The sequence below is a fragment of the Pleurodeles waltl genome, chromosome 11 (genome assembly GCF_031143425.1).
Source record: "Pleurodeles waltl isolate 20211129_DDA chromosome 11, aPleWal1.hap1.20221129, whole genome shotgun sequence".
Lineage (NCBI taxonomy): Eukaryota > Metazoa > Chordata > Amphibia > Caudata > Salamandridae > Pleurodeles > Pleurodeles waltl.
In genome coordinates, this window is record NC_090450.1 from 508,427,889 (window position 1) to 508,449,568 (window position 21,680).

Here is a 21,680-nt window from a genome sequence, read left to right on the forward strand (position 1 = left end):
AAAAGGATACCACACCAGTTTTAGGAAAATAGCCAATATTTATCTATATAAAACAAGACCAGTTACTATAAAAATCCAAAATACAGTAATAAATATATGAATTCTGCAAATGTTGCTAAAAAATACAGTTCCTTGAAGTCGATAGCTCCACCTGGGGCTATCATGGCATCGTGATCATCAAAACCAGCAGCCCGGGCTTGCTGCGGTGTCGTGGGCTAGCTACGGTGTTGGGAAGACCTACAAATAGTACCTTTGGAATTGCAGGGTGTCGCGATCCTTGCAATGAGATCTGGAGTGCGGAGTTGCTGGCGTCACGGTATAGGTTCCGGAGTCGTGGGGGGATCATCGGGTCCTTGAAGTCACATGAGTTTGGGATCGCACTCTGAGCTAATGAAGTCAAGAGCGCTGGCATGGATGGCATTGGGGCTGTGGTGCAAAGTGGGATGATGGGACGTGCGGTGCCCACAGCTCACGGGCAGCGGCTCGGTGACGGTGTCCAGCGTTGTCGGTGAGACCAGGGCTGCGATGTGAAGTGGGGCGGTGAGACGTGTACCTCATGAGCTGTGTCCACAGGCAACGGTACAGGCAGCGGCACCGGTGTCAGAAGGAGCGTGGGGGATGCCAGGGCTGTTGTGTGAGCAGGTGATGCTGGAGTGTGGGGCCGACTAGTCGCGGTGCGAGCAGCGGTTTGGTGAAGTCGTCCGGTGAGACCAGGGTTGCAGTGCGAAGCGGGGCAGTGCGGCTCTGTGCGGCTCCGTGCGGCGTCGACAGGTCACGGTACTGGCCAGTGGTGTGGTTTGCGGCGTTGCAGTGGTTTTTCCTCTTGAACAGCACAAAGCACACAGTTCCCAGTGCTGCACGTGGAGGAAACTGAAGTCTTTGGTGTCCCTGAGACTTCCAACAGGAGACAAGCTCTACTCCATCACCTTGGAGAACTTTGTCAAGCCGGATATACAACAAAGATCACCCTTTGCTCTCTTTTAAGGCAGAAACAGAAACTGCAGGCCAACACTCCAAAGTGGCAGTTCTCCTCCTCCAGCGCTTCACCTCTTCTCCTTGGCAGAGGTTCCTCTTGATTCCAGAAAGATTCTAAAAGTCTGGGGTTTTGGGTCCACTGCTTATACCCATTTCTGCCTTTGAAGTTGGCAAACGTCAAAGCAACGTCTCAAGTGTTTGTTAGATTCTTCTGTGTCCAGGCCAGGCCTCAAACACACACCAGAGGTTGGAGACTGCATTGTGTGAGGGCAGGCACGGTCCTTGCAGCTGGGAGTGACCACTCCTCCCTCCCCTCCTAGCACAGATGGCTCATCAGGATATGTAGGCTACACCCTAGCTCCCTTTGTGTCACTGTCTAAAGGAGAGGTTTAAACAGCCCAACTGTCAAACTGACCCAGACATGGAATCCACAAACAGGCAGAGTCACATGGTTTAAGCAAGAAAATGCCTACTTTCTAAAAGTTGCATTTTCAAACTCACAAACAAAAAACCAACTTCATTAAAATATGTATTTTTAAATTGCGAGCTCAGAGACCCCAAACTCCATATTTCTATCTACTCTCAAGGGGAATCTGCATTTTAATAATATTTAAAGGCAGCCCCCATGTTAACCTATAAGAGAGATAGGCCTTGCAACAGTGAAACCCGAATTTGGCAGTATTTCTCTGTCAGGGCATGTAAAACACATCAGTACATGTCCCACCTTTAACATACACTGCACCCTGCCCATGGGGCTACCTCGGGCCTACCTTAGGGGTGCCTTACATGTATAAATAGGGAAGGTTCAAGCCTGGCAAGTGGGTACACTTGCCAAGTCAAAGTGGCAGTTTAAAATTGCACACACAGACACTGCAGTGGCAGGTCTGAGCCATGTTTACAAGGCTACTAATGTGGGTGGCACAACCAGTGCTGCAGGCCCACTAGTAGCATTTGACTTACATGGCCTAGGCACCTCTAGTGCACTCTACTAGGGACTTGCTAGTAAATAAAGTATGCCAGTCATGGATAAACCAATCACAAATACAGTTTACACAGTGAGCACTTGCACTTTAGCACTGATCAGCAGTGTTAAAGTGTGCAGATACCATAAACCATCAAAAACAGAGTCCAGTATACCATAAAAACCGTAGGCCAGAAGGCAAAAAGACAGGGGAGAAACACCAAAAAGCTGCCAGGTCTAACACATATTAACTCTAAGTGGCATAGAATGTGGCTAGAGTTCAAATACGAAAGAAAGTGAAACATTTCTGACTTTTATATACTCATTATTCCGGGCAATGAGTCAGCGTTGGCACTGCCTTTCAGCTGTTTTAGACTAGGTGAGCAAGCATTAGAAAGAAACTCCACTTGAGCAAAATGCATGCAAGAATGTTCTCAGAATTGTAAGGAGAATGAAGTTGTGTGAAATACCCTTTAAACATTTGGGTATTTGTATCTATTAATTTGATAGCAAGGTTCTTTAAGTGGATTTTTTTGCCTTGAAGAGAAACACAGTGTTTGAGGCCACCAGGATTTAGTTGATTTTCATTAATTCTACTGAACTTCGTGGCTGACTTGTGAGAGCCACACAAATATAGCAATCAAGATCTAGGGGGTCATTACGACCTCGGCGGTCTTCACAGAAGACCGCCGAGGCCGCGGGAGACAGAATACCGCCATTGCCGGCGGTATTGCTGCCTCCCTATTATGACATTTCCGCTGGGCCAGCGGACGGTAACAGTGTTACCGTCCGCTGGCCCAGCGGAAATGTCACATCAACATTGCTGCCGGCTCCTAATAGAGCCGGCGGCAATGCTGATGTGCAGCGGGTGCAGTAGCACCTGTCGCGCATTTCACTGCCCGAAATTCGGGCAGTGAAATGCGTGACGGGGCTATGCCTGGGGCCCCCTGCACTGCCCATGCCAAGTGCATGGGCAGTGCAGGGGCCCCCAGGGGCACCCCAAGTCCCTTACCGCCAGCCTTTCCATGGCGGTGTTTACCGCCACGGACAGGCTGGCGGTCGGGGACTCATAATCCCCAGGGCAGCGGTGCTTATGACCGCCAGGCGGAAACCTGGCGGTTAAGTGGAGGGGCCGGCGGTATGGCCGTGGCTTTTGCGCCACGGTCATAATAGCTGGCGGGACACCGCCAGCCTGTTGGCGGTGTTCCCGCCACCTTACCGCCGGCCGCCAGGGTCGTAATGACCCCCCTAGTATATATGATTGGCTGACTCAATTCGTACACTTGTATGTGTTGACTAAAAGAGATCATGCATTATCAGCAAAAAAGACAAAGTGATACACTACAGTCTACCATATCACTTCATCTTTTAGAAATAAAGCTATATTTTGAAAGGACCCAACCATCCTATTAATTTGTATCCTTTTTGATTGTGAATTAAATTTAATTTTCATCATTTGTATATTTGTTTGTTGCATACTTGCTTCTGCATTCTGTGTACTGTTTTGAGGTCCAAATCATATAATTTACTTAGGCCATGGTCTCCATATTTCGGTGGTAATTCAGTGGTGGGCCACAGAAAGCAAAAGGGTATGAACCGCTGATCTAGTCTGCTATACATATCATGCTATCATTGAGACTTGAACTTATGTATCTATCTTACGCTCTGTGTTTGTCTTTTTATTTCTCTCTCACTCACTCCCCATGCCTAGAAAGTTCCATGACAAGAAGGTATAGGGTCTCAGAAGGTGACATAAATAGAAAATTAAGCCAGTTAAAGCATCTAACTGTTGTCTTCTGGTGACGCAGGATAGCTAGCCTGCCATGTAGACAATGTTCAGCTGGTCAAATGGTATAGTGTTCTGCTGTTGGTAGGAATCAGGCCCTATGTTCAGGAGTTGAACATATTATTAAAGAAATGCCATAGACAAGGATAGTTGTAAACACACACTAACTATACGTGTTTTGAATGATATATTGTATTCTGCTTTTTGAAACCTAAAACAGTATATAAATGAAAAAGATGAGGGCAGTTAGATAGCTGGCAAGCAGCATGACCACACAATTGCCTTGTAATGCATAAGGTGAGCCTCTTTGCAACCAGAAAACAATTAAATTGCTGCATGTATCCACTTCTAAGTTTAGCAAAGAGGTTCTTAAGAAAGTTCTTCAGCTGTGGATGCAATACATTGGAAGCCCACTATATAAAGCAAGTAAACATTTTTATTGAATGAGGGGGTCATTCTAACTTCGGCGGGCGGCGGAGGCCGCCCGCCAAAGTTCCCCCGCCAGAATACCGCAGCGCGGTCAAATGACCGCCGCAGTAATTCTGACTTTCAGGCCGCCCGCCCGCCCAGCGGGAAAGCACCAGCAACGAGGAAGCCGGCTCCGAATGGAGCCGGCGGAGTTGCTGGTGTGCAACGGGTGCAGTTGCACCCGTCGCGATTTTCAGTGTCTGCTAGGCAGACACTGAAAATCAATGTGGGGCCCTGTTAGGGGGCCCCTGCAGTGCCCAATGGCATGGGCACTGCAAGGGCCCCCAGGGGCCCCACGACACCCGTTCCCACCAGCCTGGTTTCACCGCCAGAACCAGGCTGGCGGGAAGGGGGTCGGAATCCCCATGGCGGCGCTGCTTGCAGCGCCGCCGTGGAGGATTCACAGGGGCAGGGGAAAACCGGCGGGAAACCGCCGGTTTCCCTTTTCTGACCGCGGCTTTACTGCCGCGGTCAGAATTGCCCTCGATGCACCGCCAGCCTGTTGGCGGTGCATCCTCCAACCCCGGCCCTGGCGGTCCATGACCGCCAGGGTCGGAATGACCCCCTGAGTCATTTAATATTATTACTTCCATATGCAAGATTGTGGTCATGTCTAATCTGATTAAATTTTCCCAAAAATCACAACTTGAATATTTGAACTGAAGTGTTACTTACTGACTCTATTGTGTTGGGAGAAGTAAATCCTAGTGTGCACGTTGTGAAGACTGTCAAAATATGGGGGATTCCAGTTAACTGAACCAACTCAATAGCATTCCACTAAAGCATTACTTTTATTAGATGAATGCACCTTCACATGGTGTATCTATTTAAAACGCTCATTTAATGCTGGATAGCAACCCGCTGTAGTAAACAATTTGGTTGTCATATTGTACTAGATGCTCAAATGGAAAATATTGGAAACTTTCATTCAAAAATAATTGTTTTTTTTTTAATCCAAGGAGTTCAATTGGTGAACATTAAATGTAACAATGTTGAAATTGTGGATTTATGGAATACATTTTGAGAATCATTAAGTTATTTGGAATAAAATAAAGAATTGTTAATTGAATCAAGTCTCTGTGTAAAGTTACACAATTAGAAAGAATTCATTGCTAAGCTTTCCAGCGGTGCGGCGTGTCACACTAATCCAGGAGGGATTCTGTGTACTGAAAATTTTTATAATCCAACAGAGTCGTGGTTCCAAAGTATACTCATAAACTGATCTACAGTACACCCCAAAACATTATTTTTTGATTGCGAAGATAAGTCCCAGGAAGAAGTTAGTTTGTTTCTTTGTGTTTTCAATATTTAATATTGTTAGTAGATGTCTTAAATACACTTTCCCCACTGTTCCCAGACCACAAGCAAATTCTTAATCTTTTTTATGAATTTGTATAATCTGAGAATAAAGCCATCCACGAAACTATGCAGGCCTGTAAGGAAATCCCTCTTTTTTGCAAGTTCACCCGCACATGTTTGGACTGATTCTGCTGGTTTATCTGCTCTGAGACTGCACTGAGGCCTTCTAACAAGGCCTCAGTGCCAATGTTCTAACCCCTTGCCAAGTGTATGTCAAAATGACTAACCCCAGTTGGCAATTCCTTTCTTACTTATAAATCCCTAGTATATGGTACCCAGATCATGTAAGGCAGAGTGTTCACCCAGTGCTACAACCCTGTTTGTGCCATTCTGTGTGTGACAATGTACAGAATGGCTCCCAACCTGCCACTGCAGACAGGAAGCACAGTGGTCACACTGCTAGTTTGATTTTTCTATTCAAACTAATGGCAAAGCCCACACTTCCCTTAATAATATATTTAAGTCTCCCCTAAGGATGGCCTATGGAGCCCTAAGGCAAGGAGCTCTAAATTGTTTTGTTGTGGAAAGGCTAGTAGCCCCACTGGCTAACACAGAGTTACAGGCTGACCCCTCAGCCTGGCTAACTTCAGAATCGGACTGCCTAGCTGGGTACAATAAGATATTAAATTAATTGTGGCATTAAGCCCAACTTGATGCCCAAGTCAAATTTAATGCCAATATTAAAAAAATGCAACCGTGCCCAGGTTTGTCAAGTGGCTTCACACTGTTACTGGTCATCAGAAAGCTTCCTGCCCACCTGGGGAGCTGTGTGAACAACTCCCAGGCTTAGGAACAATATCAGCCTGCTGCAGGGTGTGGTGTACCTTCCCTTCACATGAAGTCACTTAGGGTATTAGCCCAAAAGGCAAACTTCAAAGGCGAAGCTGCCTTTGGCTGGCAAATGGTGATCACACTCCTGAGGGGATGTCCTTCGTTTAAGTAGACAGGCTGGTGAAAGTGACAGAAAGGGAAGACCAGTGTTCATACCAGTTTTCCAGTGGAGTGTAGCTCTCATTTAGCCAAACCTCTAGGGTGGGCTACCAAGCTCATAACTTATGAAGAAAGGTGCAGACATCTTGGTGACTGGGCAGAATAGTGCTCTCTAGGATTGTCAGATGCCACACATAGCCAGAAAGTTGTCACCAAGAGGGAGGGGACCTGGTAGCCTAGAGGCTAGTGACCGCATCATCCCTTTGGGTTTTTTTGAGGAATAAATATGGCTCCCCTCACACCCTGAAATCAGATAACATTAGAACTGGAACAAGAACCAAACAAGGACTGCCCTGCAGACCTGTGGACTGCACAATGAGAGTCTGTATCGTGTGCTGGACTGCACCTGCTGCACCTGCTGCACCTTGGGCTTGTTAAGAGAGAACTGTACCTGTGGCTCCTGGCTGGGGAAAGTCATTCCCCAGCCCCAGACCAAATACGTGAATGCAAAGGTCAGATGGCTGACTCCCTGGAACAAACACCTGGGCCATCAAAGCTGAAGTGGCCCAACCTGGCAAGTCAGCAGGCACTTCGGAAGAATCCCCACTGACTGCTAGTGGGTGCCCCAAGAGCCTAATCCTCAGTGGCCAAAAGTTGCACCTGAGTCAGAGCTGGACTGGGGAGTGGCATCTGAGTCCAGATTAATCACCCAAGAAGGACTCCAGCCTTTGCCAAAAGATACAGCTGGGACCGCTGTGTATAGAGACAGGTGGCCCAGCTGCTGTTGGCCTTCTCCTGACTCAAAGAGGACTTTGATGGACACCCACCTCTGTGGCCAAAGACATGCCCCCTGACTTGTGTACTGAGGAATAAGTGCAAAGACACCCCGTCAATTGCACAGCACCTGGAGCATCCTTGAGCATCTTCATCTTCTGTGTCCACAGCATCAGGACCACTTCATTGAACTCTATGGCAATTGTGCTGTAAAGTTTGGAACTGGACTGGAAAACGCTCTGGTGGGCAATTGACAATCGAAATGTACCTCATTGACCTCCCGGACCTTTCCCCCTGTCAGATTTGGTCACCCAAGCTAGGCCGGAGTAGCCAAATTAACCTTTACAAACTTTTCAGAAGTTTTCAAACTTTATGGTTACCAATGCTTGTTTGCAGGTGGATTCACAATTAAGATTTCTTTAAACAACTGTGTCTCTGGAACCCTCCAGTGGATTTTACGTATCGTGAACTCAGAAAATTAATTATAATATAATCTATATATATAAATTGGTGTTGTGTTTCTTTAATGTTGCGTGGCTCACTTATTTTGTTGTTTGATGCTGTTAAATGCTTTATACTAGTTCCTTTGGTCAAGCCTTGCTGCTTAAAGCCGTATCTACCCATGGCTGAGCTTAAGGTTGTTCGAACGAGCCTGACTGGACCCATAACAGTTTTTGAAATTGTATTCCATGGCAAGGCTGCGTATCCTTACCATATAATAATATGCTCAAATCCTCACAACGCCTTTTAAAGCCATTTGAAACACACTAATGCATGTTTAGTGGTTAATCAAGTCTGTCTGCCCATTGGCCAAAGGGTTGTTTTAGAATTTTTTTCTCACTGAAAATCTCCTTCTGTCATCCCTTTTTGGAAGCAGTGCAGCAATATTCAAAATTATTGAGTAATCCTTATATGTCTGCTTTCTATTAATAGAGGTCATCTGAGCTTCCAAAATAGCTCTTTATGTTACCCCTTTTAGAGTGAGGACTGATTGTACCTCTTGGTTCTAGCTGGTAAACTAATTTACAATATGATGTTTTTTTCGCAGAAAAGCTTTTAATTGTAACCGTGGCAACAAAAGAGACTGATGGTTTTCATCGCTTTATGCAGTCTGCAAAATACTTCAACTACACTGTGAAGGTAAGAATTACAACAGAGCTCATTCTGCACTGAGGTAAACAATGTTTGGCTATATAGATACTAAAGGTTCCATCTCATCTGCTTTATTTTCTCTTTGCTGTAAAACTCGCTTGTCCTATCCATCCAGCTTACTCCCGTTTTTACTTTTATAGTTCTCATTTCCCATCAGTTATTAATTTTTTAACACCTCCCCTATTTGTATGCGTTATCACGTGTACACAAAAAAGTGTCTTTTTCTAGAAGCTTCTCTCCCTCGATTGTTACCACATATACTACTATAAATTTCTTTAACTTACACCAGCTTGACTGGTACAGATTTGTTTTGTTTCTTGTGGAGTGCTTGCCTTTGTCCTGTATTTTTTCAGTTTTGAATAGCGCAAGACTGACCCAAAGTCATTACAGCTTTTTACATGCTCACTAGGTTGCACTAGATCAAATTTTTCATTTTTTTGGTGCAGAGAGATAAAGTGATTTGCCCAGAATCACAGGGTGTTGAGTCGAAGCAAGGCCTCAAATCTAGCCCCTCAGTTCCAAAGTTGGCACCTCTGGTGGCAGGCCACATCTACTCCCTGAAAGAGTCTTTTGTGTAGTGTGCATTGCACCTACAGACTTTTTTGTCGATACATTAAGTGTGAAACATGCTCTCTTGAGAGCGTTACGTAGTGCAGTTACCCATAGAGCCTTCTTCCACCACTTCTGTGATACAGATAGTGCGGACACACATATAGTGACACAATATCCTAATGATGCATTACCTTATTAGCATGGAGTCATAGTCCCATGCTAATGAGAGAACCACTTTGCCACTGTGCATAGATGTGGGAGCAGAGGCAACAAAACCACCAGGAAGCACATTAACTGTGCACCACAAAAACTTGTTCCACAGTTAGTGCACCCCACAAGGGTACCCTCTGGAAGTGGGCCAAAGGGGTTTCATGCACCCCTAGACATTTCCTTGTAAGGGGATGCAGTCAGTTGCTCTACCCATCCACAGGGGGATTTCTAGTCCCTTAAAGCACAGGCCAGGGGCTACCTTCTCTGTGAAAATCTGACCATCTTCTTCAGTCAGCGAGCGTGTCTTTCACTAATTTACTGCCCTCTTGGCAGCATGAGTTTGTCGATTCCACGGGGCAGCATTATCAGTGTAATACACTAAGGAGACTCTATCCCTGTTTGCGCCACAGTGCCTCTTCAATTAGGAGTGCCAGCTGCAAAAAGTGTCATTGTATCCTATCACTGATAATGCTGCCCCCCATAGTATCGAGAAACTCACAAAATTTCACACTTGTGAATTCATTGAAAAGGGGAGACCATTTACAATTATCCAGTCCAAAGTGCTATCATGATAGATGCACCCCTAAAAGGCAATGCTTGTGATACGCTTAATGGCTTATCATACATAGAGCACAGACACAGATAACCAGAGCAATACCAAGAGTAGGCCTGGCATAATGGGCCTCATTATGACCCTGGCAGTCATGAGACCCTCAGGGCTGCGGTGGAGGTCGGATGGCCGCCAAAGCAGTGGTCTGGCCTCCACATTACGACCATGGCGGAGCCACCATGGTCGGACCGCCGACACCACCAGGTTGCTGCCAGCCGACAGCGCGGCAGTGTCAGCAGTCTCAATCTTCCAGGGCAGCAGTGCTTTCAGCGCTGCCCTGGGGATTACGAGTCTCCTGTACACCAGCCTTTGCAAGGCAGTAGCTCCGCCATGCAAAGGCTGACAGAAAGAGGTTCCGGGGGCCCAATCGGGGCCCCTGCACTGCACATTCACTTGGCATGGGCAGTGCAGGGAGCCCCATGGACAGCCCCATTGTGCTTTCCACTGCCCGAATAATGGGCAGTGAAAAGCGCGACGGGTGCTGCTGCACCCACCGCACCACCCCATTGCTGCGGGTTTGATTACGAGCCGGCGTCAATGTTAAGGCCCTGTTCACTGCAGGGCTGGCCCTGTGATGTACTCGTAATAGGGCCGGCGGTGTTTCTGGCCGCTATGGCAGTCAGATGACGGTACGAGTTTGGTGGGCGATTTCCGCTGCCCGCCAAACTCATAATGAGGGCCTAGGTCTTTATAGACAGACCAGAATTGGGTAAAACAGTGATTGATGCATTATATCTTTACATTGAATGGCGATGGGAAGATTCTTAGCTATTGTGGGAGGATTATGGAATATGACACTGAGTTTTGAAGAGAAGGATCTACATCAAAACATATTTGAGGAGCAAAAATTATTTGACAGTCACATTAAGCTATATTATTGTATTTACACACAAATCTGAAATAAATCATGACACATTAGACTGCATATTGTCCAGAGTGGTGATACATTTTTCACAGAGCAAACAAAAATACCAAAACGGTGACTCTAAATACCCAAAGGAAGTGTCACAGAGGAACGTCCATAGAACGCCTCTCTAGCACAGAATAAGGGAACCCAGCACTTTGCGCTGCATTGCTTAACCCCAGATTTATAGAGCCACTTAGGGTCACGCAAAGTGGACTTGCGTTAGTTGATAAATCTCACTTAAGGTTTGTGCCCTGCATGTACCACGTTGCTTGGTGCAAACACGATGTGAACCGGGTGGTAAATATGGTCCCTAGTGTAAAGCAACATGTGTAAGCCATTGGCAATCTAGTTAAGGCATGCCCAACTTAAAAAATGTGCCTTGTATCTGCTGATTATGTACATTGCCTCTGTATATTTGAGTTGTTTAAAAAAAAGGAAATTGGCGGCAATAAGTTTTAAAACATTGAAATTAAGGTTTAACACACCCGGAGGTGAAGTCTTGAAAAGAGCAACGAAGAGCTACAGATCTATAACAATTGGAAATAAGGAACAGTACCAGCCATTTTTGTTTTTTAAGCTTGTAAGCCTTGAAACTCCGAGCTCAATCAGAACAAATCACATGGAGCAGCTTCATTCCGTCTCCTGCCTTCTCCAATCCTGTTCATTCGGAAAGGCAGTGCTTAATTTGTGTTTGTTGTTTCCGGTGCTTACCACCGGCACTTTTTTTTGAGGGCCGCGGCTTATTCTTCTGCCTCAAACATTTGCTGGGAGCAAAAGACACATATAGGAGAGGCGGGGGAAAGGAAAAGCGGAAAAAAACGCCACAAAGGAAGAAAGTAGAAAGCTGCTAGAGTGAGCTGAAGAGTAGGGAGGGTTTTTTTTATGGATTGAAGAGGCCCGAGATTGCTTCAGGATTCCGCTGCCTCAGTATTCTGTGTTACCACATTTAATTACAGCAGCCTCGTGTTTTTAAGAGGAGGGCTTTGGGCACCGGCACCTCTTTATTTAGAAATTAAGCACTTCCGAAAGGAAAGCACTGACAGAAGTACTGCTGGGATGGCGCCCTTAAGATGGTGCTGTCCGATACAGAGTGTTGTAAATGATTATAAAAACTTCTGAAAATGTGAACAATTATGTACAACCTATTGTCAGCATTTAATCGGAGCTGCTGAATTGTAGGCTAAAAAGCGAAGGGCTGCAATTCTTCTCTAAAAGTTGTCATTCAGTGATGAAACATCAGTCCAAGGAATCATTCAATAGTGCCAGTCCAATGGAAAATGGGCAGCGATGCAGGAGATGGTAGCAGTAACAACGCAGGTAGAGTAAAGGTAGGCAAACAACAATGGGCGAGCAACGAAAACCGAATAAGAAACCAGGTGGCGGCAGAAAACGGAATAGTGTCTGAATCACAGTGGGAGCAGTGGCCAGGCACAAATAAAGTTTAATTTATCTGTGCTTCCTCCAAGCTCCACTGAAGGAACTAAAATGACGCATGGCCTGTGCTTCCCAATTATAAGGCAGCAAATACAATACCCCTTGCAGCAACAGTGTGTATGTGCTGTTAGACGAGATCTAAAAAGTAATGAATAAATGCACTGTTCCACTTTAAAGGTTAGATGACAGAATGGAGTATCAGAAACATGCAAGCCAAAGGTGTTACCTTTATTGTATTTGTAATTGCATTATACATCGCTTACTACTTAAATGTAAATGTGGTGCTCCGTTTTTGACCTTCAAATGCCACATTCAAGTTTAAAAAACGACGCTAATGTGGTGCGGAATGGTGCGAGGGGCTCTTAAATATTCCCCTTACCTTCCTGGGACAATGAGATGACACAGCACCATCTGGATCTGCCAAATCTAACATTCTGTGAACACGAGCACAGAAGCTGTTGTAGAATACTGATAGAGAGTGGACAGGACATGATTAATTCAGAACAAGGTCTGCAATGTTGACTTACACAGGTTTGGTGGAGTCTGCTGTTTTCCTCTCTATGCTGAAATGCACATGATCTGCACTTATAAGCACATAATATGCAACTTCCAAAGTAGGGGCTTTAAAGATTTAAAAAAACAAAACATTGGCAAAACCAATAGGCCTTGCCTATACTAGAGCTGTTGGCTTTGGCAATATGTTTTGCCATGTGTTGGAAATGGCCCTCTCTACAGGGTCTCTCTAGAGGGTCACTCCCAATCCTTTGCACCCCTCCTACTTTTTTCTGGATTCTGCTTGTTGGCCTTAGGACTCTGTGTACTTTACCTCTGCTAACTACTGATAAAGTGCTTGTTCTTACTCCCTTGGCATACACTTGATTAGCATATTTAATTTACTTGTAAGTCCCTTGTAGAGTGGTATACAATATACCCAAGGCCTGTAAATTAAATGCTGCCAGTGGGCCTGCAGCACTTATTGTGCAACCCACTTAAGTAGCACCTTAAACCTTGCACCAGGCCCGCCATGGCAGCCTGAACGCAGTGTCCCACTGCCATGTTGACTTGGCATTTAAAAACCCTTGCCAAGCCTCAAACTCTCCTTTTATTACATGTACGTCACCCCTAAGGTAGGCCCTACATAGCCACTAGTGTAGGGCGCTGTGTAATTAAAAGGTAGGATATGTGCTTTTTAGTTTTTACATGTCCTAGTAGTGAAAAACTCCCACGTTTGTTTCCTCACTACCGAGAGGCCTACCCCTCCCATAGGGTAACATTGGGGATTCCTTACTAAAATTAATAAGTTGTAATTCCTTGACCAGGGGGTTAGATATATAATCTTTGGTCTCTATGAGCTTGTAATAATAAACCCTCTTAATGGTAAAGTCGGATTTATCATTACAAGTTTGGAAATGCCATTTCCAGAAAGTTGGCATTTTCCTACCCTTATCCCCTTGTGCCTGAAGCCTTCCTTAGGTCACATGACTGGGTGTAACTGACAGTTGAGACTTTATGAATTCACCCCAGATGGTCTCACACTAGTGGGATTAGCAGAGCCCTAATCAGCCATTAATAGTTTTTATGGGGGGGGGGGGGGTGGAGCTAAGCACAGCCCTACTTGCAACTGAATAGACAGGACTCTGTCACCACACAATAGGCTTCTAGGCCCCGTATTGCGCGGTGTAGCCATCTAGGAGCCAGGACAGGAGAGGCAGGAAATTCCTGAAACTTTGGAGAACCCTTCTGGAGACTTCTCCAAACTTCTAGGAGCAGCGCACCAGGGTATAAAAATAGGCCTCTCAGACCCACTTCTCAGCTCACTTCTGGGGCTGTGGAAGGACTCTCAGAGGACTGCCTGCTGCTGTGACTTGCTGTACACTCTGCCAGACTGCTGCTGTACCTGGAAGGCCTGCTTTGCTGCCTGGAGCCTACTTGGAACTTTCAGAGTCCAGACCTCCTGTAAATCCCTGCATCACCACCTGCACCCAGGACTTCAGAAGTGACTCCAATGGCTAGTTTAGTTGGTCTCCTGTTCTGAGCCACAGGGACAAATCAGGCTCCCACCATCTTAACCCTACACCTGGTGCCAGCCTGAGTGAGGTTTGAACCCTCAAGAGGTCTTCATCCATTCCTGGACCCTTGATTGTGGTGCTAAAGGTGCCCAGGTGGCCATTTTCCAAAACCGAGGCTATTTTGAAACGTAAAAGTACAACAATTCAGAACTGTGGTTCTACTAATTGGATTTTAATGGTTTCGGTCTCCAATAATTTATTAAAATCTTCTCTATTTTTCTAAATTGGTTTGGGATTTTTATTGTGTTGTGTTTTCACTGTGTTGCTGTTTGTGTACTGCATAAATAAACACCTTGCCTCTAAGTTTAGCCTGACTGCTTTTTGTGTCAAGTTCCCCAGGGTTAAGCACAGGTTAAATTATTTTATTTTTTGTGGTTCACCGTGTAAGGGATTGTGGCTATTGCTTGACCAGGGCTCACACCCCAGTCAACCAACACCCCAGTTTCTTACACCATGTTGGACACCAGTGTGGCTGCTATCTAGCATGGCTAAAGGTTAGTGGCATGGAGTGTCAGGGTGGAGTGGGGGAGTGGAGTGTTGAGTAGATCTGTTGGAATTTTATAGTGTGGAGTAGGGCGAGTGGAGTGTTGTAGAGTTGAGTAGAGGGGAATAGAGTTCAGTGGCAGAGAGTGTCATAGAGTGGAGTGGGTGGAATAGGGTGAAGTGGGTTGGAGTGGATTGCGGTAGGGTGGATTGGATTGGAGTACAGTGGGGTGGATTGGATAGGACTTGATTGGGGTAGAGTGGGGTTGAGTGAGTGGGGTAGCTTTGTGTGGGTGGATTGGGGTAGGGTGGATTGGATTGTCGTGGTGTGGCTTCAAGTGGAGTTGATTAGATTGGAATAAGGTGGTTGCTTTGGATTGGAATGATAGGATTTGGATGGGGTAGGGTGTAATGGATTTGAGTGAGGTGGATTAGATTGGACTGGAGTGGATTGGATTGGACTGGAGTGGGGTGAATTGGATTGAAGTGGGTGAATTGGATTGTAGTGGGGTGGATAGGAGTGGAGTGGGGAGGATTGGATTGGAGTGGGATAGATTGTTTTGGAGTGGGGTGGATTGTTTGTGAGTGGGGTGGTTTGGATTGGGGTGGGCTCGATGAACTGGAGTAGGGTGGACTGAACTGGGATAGGGTGCGGTGGATTACATTGGGATAGAGTGGGTGGATTGGAGTAGAGTATGGTGAATTAGAGTGCGTGAGGTGTGATGGATTGGAGTGGAGTGAGGTGGATTGGATTGGAGTGGGGTGGATTGAAATGGGGTGGGGAGGATCAGATTTTGGGTGTGGTGGGATTCAGTGGGATGGATTGAGTGGGGTGGGTTGCAATGGTGATGTTTGGAGTGGGTTAGAGTAGTGTGGATTGCATTGAGGTAGGGTGGATTGGAGTGCGGTGGGTGGATGGATTGGACTGGAGTGGGGTAGACTGAACTGGGAAGAGGTGAGATGGATTGGGGTGAGGTGGATTGGAGGACTGGAGTGGGTTATAGTGGTGTGGATTGTTTGTATTGGACTACACTGGATTGAACTGGGATAGTTGGAGTGAGATGGATTAAAGTGGACTGGGTGGAGTGCAGTGGATTGGAGCAGGTTGGATTGGAGTGGGTGGTGTGGGGTGGAGTGAACTGAAATAGGATGAGTGGTCTGGAGGGGTGAATTGGACTGGAGGGTGGATTGGAATGGGGTGGGGTGGATTGGATTGGGGTGGATTGGGTTGGATTGGGGTGGGGTGGATTATGGTGGGGTTGATTGGATTCAGTGTGGTAGATAGCATTGGGTGGACTGCATAGGGGTGGGGTGAATTGGATTAGGGTTGATTGGAGTAGATTTGATTTGGGTGAGGTGGATTGGATTAGGTTGGAGTGCATTGGAGTGGGGTGGGGGATTGGAGTAGATTGGATTGTGATGGTTTGACTGGAGTGGGTTGGATTGGACTAGAGCTGGTTGTATTGGAGTGACGTGGTGTGGATTGGATTAGAGTGGGGTGTATTGGATTAGTGTAGGGTGGATTGAATTGGTGTGAAGTGGAAGGATGGGTCTGTAGTGGATTGGATTGGTGTGGGATGAATTGATTGGAGTGGGGTGGAGTGAATTGAAGTGGGGTAGATTAAGGTGGTTTGGAGTGGGGTGGATTGGATTGAACTGGAGTAGGGTGGACTACTGTGAACTGGATTGGACTGGAGTGGGGTGGATTTAAGTGGATTGCATTTGAGTGAGATGGACTGGATTGTAGTGAGGTGGATTGGGTAATGTGGACTTGATTGGAGTGAGGTGGATTTAATTGGATTGGAGTCGGGTGGGTTAGATTGGGAGTAGGGTAGGTTGGGTTGGATTGGAGTGGGGTGGGGTGGGGTGGATTGGAGTGGGGTTGGTTGGATTGGAGTGATTTGCATTGGAGTTGGGTGGATTGGACTGGAGTGGTGTGGATTGGACTGGAGTGGATTGGAGTGGGGTGGATTGGATTGGGGCGAGATGTATTGGATTGGAGTGGGGTAAATTGGACTGGTCTGGAGTGGGGTGGATTGGTTTGGTGTGGGGTAGATTGGATTGGTGTGGGCTGTACTGGGTTGCAGTGTGGTGGATTGTGGTGGATTGAAGTGCAGTGAATTGGAATGAAGTGGAGTGAATTGGATTGGGGTGAGGTGAGGTGGGGTGAAATGGATTGGGGTGAGGTGAGGTGGATTGGATTAGAATGGCTTGTTTGAGATTGGAATGGGACAGGGTGGTTAGGGGCAGGTTGAATTGTGCAGGATGTTTTGGATTAAAGTGGGACAGATTGGAGTGGGCAAGAATGAAATGGATTGGAGTGGGGCAGGTTGTTTTGGACTGAAGTGGGGCAGATTGGAGTGGGGCATATTGTTTTGGATTTTAGTGGGGCATATTGTTTTGGATTGGAGTGGGGCAGATTGATTTAGATTGGAGTGGGACAGATTGTTTTGCATGAAAGTGTGGCAGATTGAAGTGAGGTGGACTGGAGTGGGGCAGATTATTTTGGATTGGAGTAGAGCAGATTGGAGTTGGGTAGATTGTTTTGTATTGGAGTGTAGCAGACTGCAATGGTGTGGAATCCATTGGTGTGGGGTAGATTGGATTGGTGTGGGGTGGACTGGGTTGCAGTGGGGTGGATTGTGGTGGATTGAAGTGGGGGTGAATGGATTAGGGTGCGGTGAGGTGAATTGGACTGGAGTGGGTTGTTTGGGATTGGAATGGGGCAGGGTGAAAAGGGACAGGTTGGATTAGGCAGAATGTTTTAGATTAAAGTGGGACAGATTGGAGTGGGAAGATTGAAATAGATTGGAGTGGGGTAGGTTGTTTTGGATTGAAGTGGGTCATATTGGAGCGCAGCATTTTGTACTGGATTGGAGTGAGGTATATTGTTTTGGATTGGAGTGGGGCGGATTGGCATGGGGCAGATTGATTTGGATTGCACTGGGGCAGATTGGAGTTGGGCAGATTGTTTTGTTTTGGAGTGCAGCAGACCGCAGAGGGACAGATTGTTTGGACTGGAGTGTGGCAGATTGTTTTGGATTAGAGTGGGGCAGATTGGAGCGGGATACATGGGAGTGGGGCATATTGTTTAGGATTGGAGTGGGTCAGATTGGAGTGGGGCCGATTGTTTTGGACTGGAGTGGGGCAGATTGTTTTGCAGTGATACAGACTGTTTATGAATAGAGTGGGTTGAATTGGAGTGGGGCAGGTTAGATTGGGGTGGGTTGGGAGGATTGAAGTGGGGTGGGTTGGAGTGAATTGAATTGGGATGAGTGGTTTGGAGTGGAGTGGGGTGGATTGGTGTGGGGTAAAGTTAGGTGGATTTGGGTGTACTGCACGATTATGTGTTAAAGCATCATTTCAGAAATTACACATAATAAAGAAACAGTTAATAGTTATCTTTTGAGAAGAGTGCCCACAAGGAAAATCAAAAGGAAACATGAGTGGAGAGTGAGAAAAGACGACTTGGTAAAATAAAAGAAAGGTTGCTTTAAAAAATTAAACTTTGCATTTTGTTTGTCCTGCTGGGCGTGTTTTTGCTAGTCACAAGCCTTCCATTTGCAGGGCAGTATAGTTAGAAAGAACAAAATAGTACCTCTATCATGTCAGGAGCAGCGGCTAGGCACTGATAAAGTTGAATCAATCATTGCTTTGCCCCTTGTCCGTACAGAGGAACAGAAATAATGCCAGGCCTGCCTTGATAAATTACAAGGCTGTAAAGAAGAGTGCCATGCAAACCAACAAACGGTTAGCGACAGACGGGCTTCAAGCCCTTTTCTGTACACAACGGAGTTTTGCAAGCAAGACGTGTGCTCTAGTGCATGCACTTGCAGTCTCAACCCAAAAAACTAGCTCAAACAGTTTTAAGTCTGGTTTGTATAAAGAATCATGAGACCAAAAACAATTGACGCATAACACTTGGGGCCTGATTTTGATTTCAGCGGATGGGCTGCTTTGTCACAGCAGTGACGGATATCCTGTGTGCTGAAATATAAGTCCATAGGAAATATTAGGATTTATATTTCAGTGGACGGGATATCTGTCACCACTGTAAATGAGTAACCCGTCTGCCAAAATCTAAAACAGACGGATATCTGTTATGTTTAGATAGATCAACGAGCAACCCTCCACCAAACTTTAAATCAGGCCCTTAGATCTCTCAATATGACTGCTTGTTGGTTTTTAATGACTGTGTACCATATTAGGGTTTACACCTATCTTATTTTAGGATGTGTTCTTAGCTTTTACAAGGAGTCTTGGCCAAGACAGCTATTGCTGATAAGATGTAAAGTACCCCAAAATGATTAAAGAGTGAGGGCTCATGGCTGGGATTGATTTTGACATTGAGGACACACAAGTGACCAGTCACATATTTAAATAAAATGCAAGATTTCAAACTATGGACTATAGAGGTAAATACTTTATTTCACCAAATGTCCCCTGCTAAATTTGTAGTTCCATTTTCCTTATTTGGTGGTGGTATAATTGGTTGTCCCTCGGTTTCTCTTGAGAACTGTGTGACTTTCACCTACTGTCATCTGTACTCCAAGAAAGAGAAAATATATGTACCATACTTGGTCAGATAGTTGTTTTTCAAGCCAAAATGCATGGCTTCAGAATATGGTCCTATCTTTCTGAATGGTATATTTTTCAGGAAAATCAGAAGTGGAGCTATTGTACTCCCATATTGTTGATGAAGGCCTTATCATTCACAGTAAAAAGGACATGAATGTTTTTTCCCTTAATTGACTTTTGGCCGGTAAATGTACAAGTGTTACTGGCCGGTGAAAAAGATATATTAAAACCACAACATTCTCTTAAAAGAGATAAAAAGAAACACATGATTTTAAAAGAGATTATAAAGTAACCGCATGCTGATATGGGATTTTAATTTATAATAGACTACTTGAGATCAAATTCTAAAGTATGCTCTTACTATGTTACATGTTGCCATCAACTCGGTGTGGTACGGGACTTGAAATGGGTGTGGTACCAACCTTAATGCCCACTACCAAAATGTTCTCCTCTCATATGGATTAAAATGACAGAGAAACACAAAGGCTATGGCCTCAGGTTTATTCAGCAAAGGCCTTGCTGATGTCATAAACAAAGATTACAATGAGCAAATTTTCTGGGGAACGACAGGAACGGCGTGGACGTTTTACCGTTTAATTTACATTTTGTCTTTGTGTTTCTTCGATTCTCTTCTCCCTTTGTCCTAGAAGAAAGCATATGTTGTCTCAAGTGCTGCAACTGTATTTTGGCGATAATTCCCGCTGTTATATCCATGTTGATGATTCTTTCGAGTATTATTTTCTCTGCCTGAAATCATGCACTAAGCGTATTCGATCACAAAGACCCCAATTATGAGTGGTAGAGTGGTTTATTTACCGGACTTTTACGGGGTTCCATGAACGCCCCCTCTTCCGATATTTATCTCAGAAAAGGGGCATAACATGCAGAATTTGGTTACTAGGACACAGCATTTTTCGTTTCTCTGTAATTACCAAATATTTTCCAACGTAAAGGTGTGGGTAATTTGCAAAGCTTTTAAAAAAAAAAAAAAAAAAAAACACAAATCGCTACTGAAAGCCGACTTCACTAACACTGCTCAATTCTAAATTTTGTAAGAACTGTTTTTTCGCATTGTTCTTAAATCAATAAGCCTGAAGAATAGATTTGCTTAACACGTGGAACTGAAAATATAATTATTTAAAGAGCAGGGGGTAAATGTATTGCCTGGCGTGAACAATGGAGTTTATACAGCTCGCTTTCACTTCACTGAATGTTTGCAACTGGCTTGTCCACAGGTTCTTGGCCAAGGAGAAAACTGGACAGGTGGAGAAACCGTAAACTCAATTGGTGGTGGCCAAAAGGTTAGGCTGCTGAAAGAATCAATACAGAGCTTTTCTGATCCCGAAGATCTTATTTTATTGTATACCGACAGGTAGGATCACTCTACCCATCTATTTTCACAAAATAGTTCTGAAAACAAAAAGCAGTGATGTCTCGTTGATTGTATTTGGTACCATCTGTTTTTCTTTTTTTCTATTATGGGCATAGTTTCAGAAAATGAAAGCAGAAAGTTTCACATGGAAAACGCATCAGCTTCTCTGGAAAACATTAAATGAATTAACAGATGTGCAATGAGTGATCCAAACATGACTGTGCTGCAAAGGAACAAGGCTGAATGATGTTCTGCCTAGTGTCATCACTGGCCACTGTCTGCAAAGTGTTAGGTCAATAATTACGTTTTCCCTAGAATTTAATATTTTCAATTGAAGATTTCAATACAGCAGTTGTTCTGATATAAAGTTAATCCACATTTTCCTGCTCTTGCATAGGAGTCACCTCCTTGTTTCAAATAAATGTGAAATGTTCTCTGCACCAAAGCTTACAAAGTTCCCATTATGTAACACAGCGACAAACCAAGACCACCTGATAATTAAATGGAGTGTTAAATCACGTTGTTATACTCTTTTATCATGTTGGCATATTTCCAGCTTATGCTTTCATAATACTAATTTTCTTGCTTTCTTGAACGCCGGTGACTCCACGGGCTGGAGACTTGTGGGCATCTCTAAGCCTTGTTGGAAAACAAACCCATTATTTAGCTAAACCCACATACTGATGCACACATCCACATGCAGCCACAGAAACTTCACCCTCTCCTCTTCTACCACAAGCTTGTAAACGTTTGCAACCATGTTGCTTTTGTCACTGTTTTATTTTTCTTTCCCTTCTTTGTTTTCTCTGACCTATTTCTGTCCTATTCACCATTTTCAGCATTTTTGGCCTAGTCATGAACGAGAAGCCCATTCTGTTTATTTAGCCCCCATTTATAAGCTCACCGTCGACTGAGACCTTCATTGTGTAAAGGAATTCAGTTCTGTGCCACACCCTAGTGCCTCAAAATCTCAAGCTGAGTCACCGAATAGTTTTAAACTCTTTGTCTATCTGGCATCAGTTGGGCAGACAGGCAGCCTTTCAACAGTACTTTGCTAAGG

At 45.1% G+C, this 21,680-nt stretch overlaps 1 protein-coding gene across 2 annotated transcripts in view; it reads left to right on the top strand.

Annotated features, from left to right (window-relative positions):
- The window catches only part of PLOD2 (procollagen-lysine,2-oxoglutarate 5-dioxygenase 2), a 353,254-nt gene that overhangs the window by 106,645 nt on the left and 224,929 nt on the right, over positions 1–21,680 (top strand). For both annotated transcript variants that reach the window (XM_069213902.1, XM_069213901.1), the window contains exons 2-3: positions 8,302–8,393; positions 20,484–20,620. In XM_069213902.1, the coding sequence (XP_069070003.1) occupies positions 8,302–8,393; positions 20,484–20,620 (229 nt within the window). The remainder of the gene's footprint in view (positions 1–8,301; positions 8,394–20,483; positions 20,621–21,680) is intronic.